Source organism: Notothenia coriiceps, unplaced genomic scaffold, assembly GCF_000735185.1.
Source record: "Notothenia coriiceps isolate Sejong01 unplaced genomic scaffold, NC01 NC01_scaffold00011057, whole genome shotgun sequence".
Lineage (NCBI taxonomy): Eukaryota > Metazoa > Chordata > Actinopteri > Perciformes > Nototheniidae > Notothenia > Notothenia coriiceps.
In genome coordinates this window covers 1-2,711 of record NW_011343758.1, presented here as the reverse complement: position 1 = coordinate 2,711, position 2,711 = coordinate 1, and the positions used below count along the sequence as shown (strand labels likewise).

At 45.6% G+C, this 2,711-nt stretch overlaps 1 protein-coding gene across 1 annotated transcript; it reads right to left on the bottom strand.

Annotated features, from left to right (window-relative positions):
• Window positions 1-304: 304 nt before the first annotated feature.
• Window positions 305-2,600, bottom strand: LOC104946440 (exportin-7-like; the record flags this gene model as incomplete). Its single annotated transcript, XM_010772279.1, has 6 exons — window positions 305-464; window positions 786-891; window positions 1,529-1,722; window positions 1,813-1,985; window positions 2,084-2,230; window positions 2,481-2,600. Coding segments are annotated over 6 exons (900 nt in total), but the record flags the coding sequence as incomplete, so codon positions are not given.
• Between the last annotated feature and the right edge of the window lie 111 nt (window positions 2,601-2,711).

Here is a 2,711-nt window from a genome sequence, read left to right as displayed (position 1 = left end):
GATCGTGCTGTAAAAAGTAGAAAGTTTCTGAAAGATAATGTAAATGTGCAGCAAAATGTTGGAGAAGTTCTTAAAAAGAAAGGAGTTTCTTGAAGAGTAAAATGTAGTTAAAGTAGACGAGACGCCTGATTCTGAGATCCTTTGCTGCAGGAAAAGCTCTGAGACCGCACGACGAAATGTATTCAAACTTCAGTTGATATATAAATGTAGTGGAGAAAAAAAACTTAAAATCAACCGTAAATCTAGCGAAGTAAAAGTATAGCAGTAAAAGTATGTAAAACACCTGAAGCGTGTACTCTCCTACAGGTCGTTCAGTGAGTCGTCGTACCTTGGATGATTTCTGCACCTGGTCTCCGATGTAGATCTTCCTGAACTGCTCGAAGAAGCTGAGCATGGCGAGCTCCAGCCGCTCGTTTCCCGCCTGAGCGAGTCGAGAGTCCGTCAGGTTCATCAGCTGCAGCACCCTGAACGTGAGGACATATCATAACCAGTCAGAAACACATTCATTTCTACCTGAATTAGCGGAACAAGTGGTTCACAATAGGGCTGCACGATTTTGGGAAAAAATCTAATTGCGATTTGTCTGACAAATATTGCGATTTGCGATATTTGTGATAGGTCAACCACTTAGAGATGTCACGCCCCTAAGTCACGTACAATTTGTTGGACCCTAGCCCTTTAAGAGAAATAAGGAACTATAAAAGCCGGCCTCATCAGATTGCAGCTTGGAGACAAAACCAGATATTTTCAGGGTATGTAACTCTCACATATTCTCGTTTTCTTACCGACAGACTAACTCTCCGTCCATGGCGTCCTGCTCGTCTGTGCTGGCGAACGACACCCGCCCCCCGATCACCGCCCCGATGATGTAAACCAACCACGTCAACCGACCTGCACAGAGGGAGCGTTAGAGAGACAATCATACACCCGGTATAATCACATCAGTCACATAGGCAGAGGTGGTAAAGTACACACATCCTTTACTCAGGTAGAAGTACACACATCCTTTACTCAGGTAGAAGTACACACATCCTTTACTCAAGTAGAAGTACACACATCCTTTACTCAAGTAGAAGTACACACATCCTTTACTCAGGTAGAAGTACACACATCCTTTACTCAAGTAGAAGTACAGATCCTTTACTCAAGAAGAAGTACAGATACTACGTGTTTAGAAATACTCTGGTAAAAGTAGAAGTACTGACTAAACTTAAATTTCTTTGCTCAAGTAAAGAAGTTTTTGGGCTTTGAAAGTTGTACTTCAGTAAAAAGTACTTTGAGACACTCTCACCCAATGCTCTGTATTCATGCTTAGTGTTTAATATGTGATCGCTAAAGCCGATTTGAGCCATTCGGAAAAGTGCTCTAATAAATCTAATAACACACCTTCAAACTAAAGTAACCAGCTTGTTTGGAAAATGTAAGAAGTAGAAAGTAGAGGTATGTGTTACAATGTAAGAAGTCAAAGTGTGTATCTCTGTGTGAGTGTGTGTGTGTGTGTGTGTGTGTGTGTGTGTGTGTGTCGTACCCTCCTGCACGGTGATATCTGCTGAGCTGGAGTTGGTGCTCTGCAGCAGTTCCTGGTAGCTCTGCGCCGCCTGGTCGAACAGCTGCACCAGCAGCGCGCACGTCTTCTCGTACTCGCAGCGCCCGATGGTGGACAGCTGGTCGAGCTGCTGCTGCACGAGCCCCGCGTCGTCCAGAGGGTCCTCCAGCCCATCTCTGGGGAGAACACACACCTTCCATTAGTGTGGGAACTAAAGGTATGTGTCTCAGGTGAGTGTTATATGTGTCAGAGGGACAGACTCTCACCTGAGGATGACGTGCACGGACTCCAGCCGCGATGTGATGTAAGCCTTGGTGACCTCAGGTGTGTAGGTCTCCAGCAGGTGAGGCTCGGTGGCTTTAACGTACGGCACGGAGGCGGCCAGACGCTGCCATAAGCTCAGCAGGTAGTGAACACTGTTGGGGGCAAACTCCCAGTGCTGGGGGCGGGGGGGGCAGGTGAGGTTAGCTTATATCCCCTGAACCGAACATTTCCATCACCTTCCATCTCTTCAATGGGTTTCTGAACACTTCTCACCTGCAGACTGGTGACGGTGAAGTTAGCGATGAGGCGGATCACCTCCGGGTAGTTCTCCACTTTGACCAGTTCCCCCAGCTGATAGTTGCTCTTCAGCCTCGCCAGCAGCCGGCAGAACTCGTGGTAGTTATTCGGGTCCGGCAAACACTGGAGCAAAATCATGGAATATTGAAAAAGTTAAATCCACTGAACAGGAACAACGATATGAATATAAATGTAAGAAGTAATAGAAAGATCAAATTGAATCACAGTTTTGATGCATAACCCTAAAAAGTTAAAATATGCAACAAATAATATAAAATATATTTCTATAAAAGTAAGTTAGAGTAAAAATGTCCAATAAAAGATTGACCACCCTCTAATAAATAAAATCTAAAGATATGTGTGTGTGACGTACCTGTGGGTTCACCAGTATCCTCTTCACTCCGTCCACCAGGTGAGAGAGGAACTTCGCTCGCTCCGCATTGTTGAAGAGAGAGCGCCGCACAGAGGCTATCTGAACTAAACAGGACAACACCTACGCGCGCACACACACACACACACACACACACACACACACACACACACACACACACACACACACACACACACACACACACACACACACACACACACACACACACACACA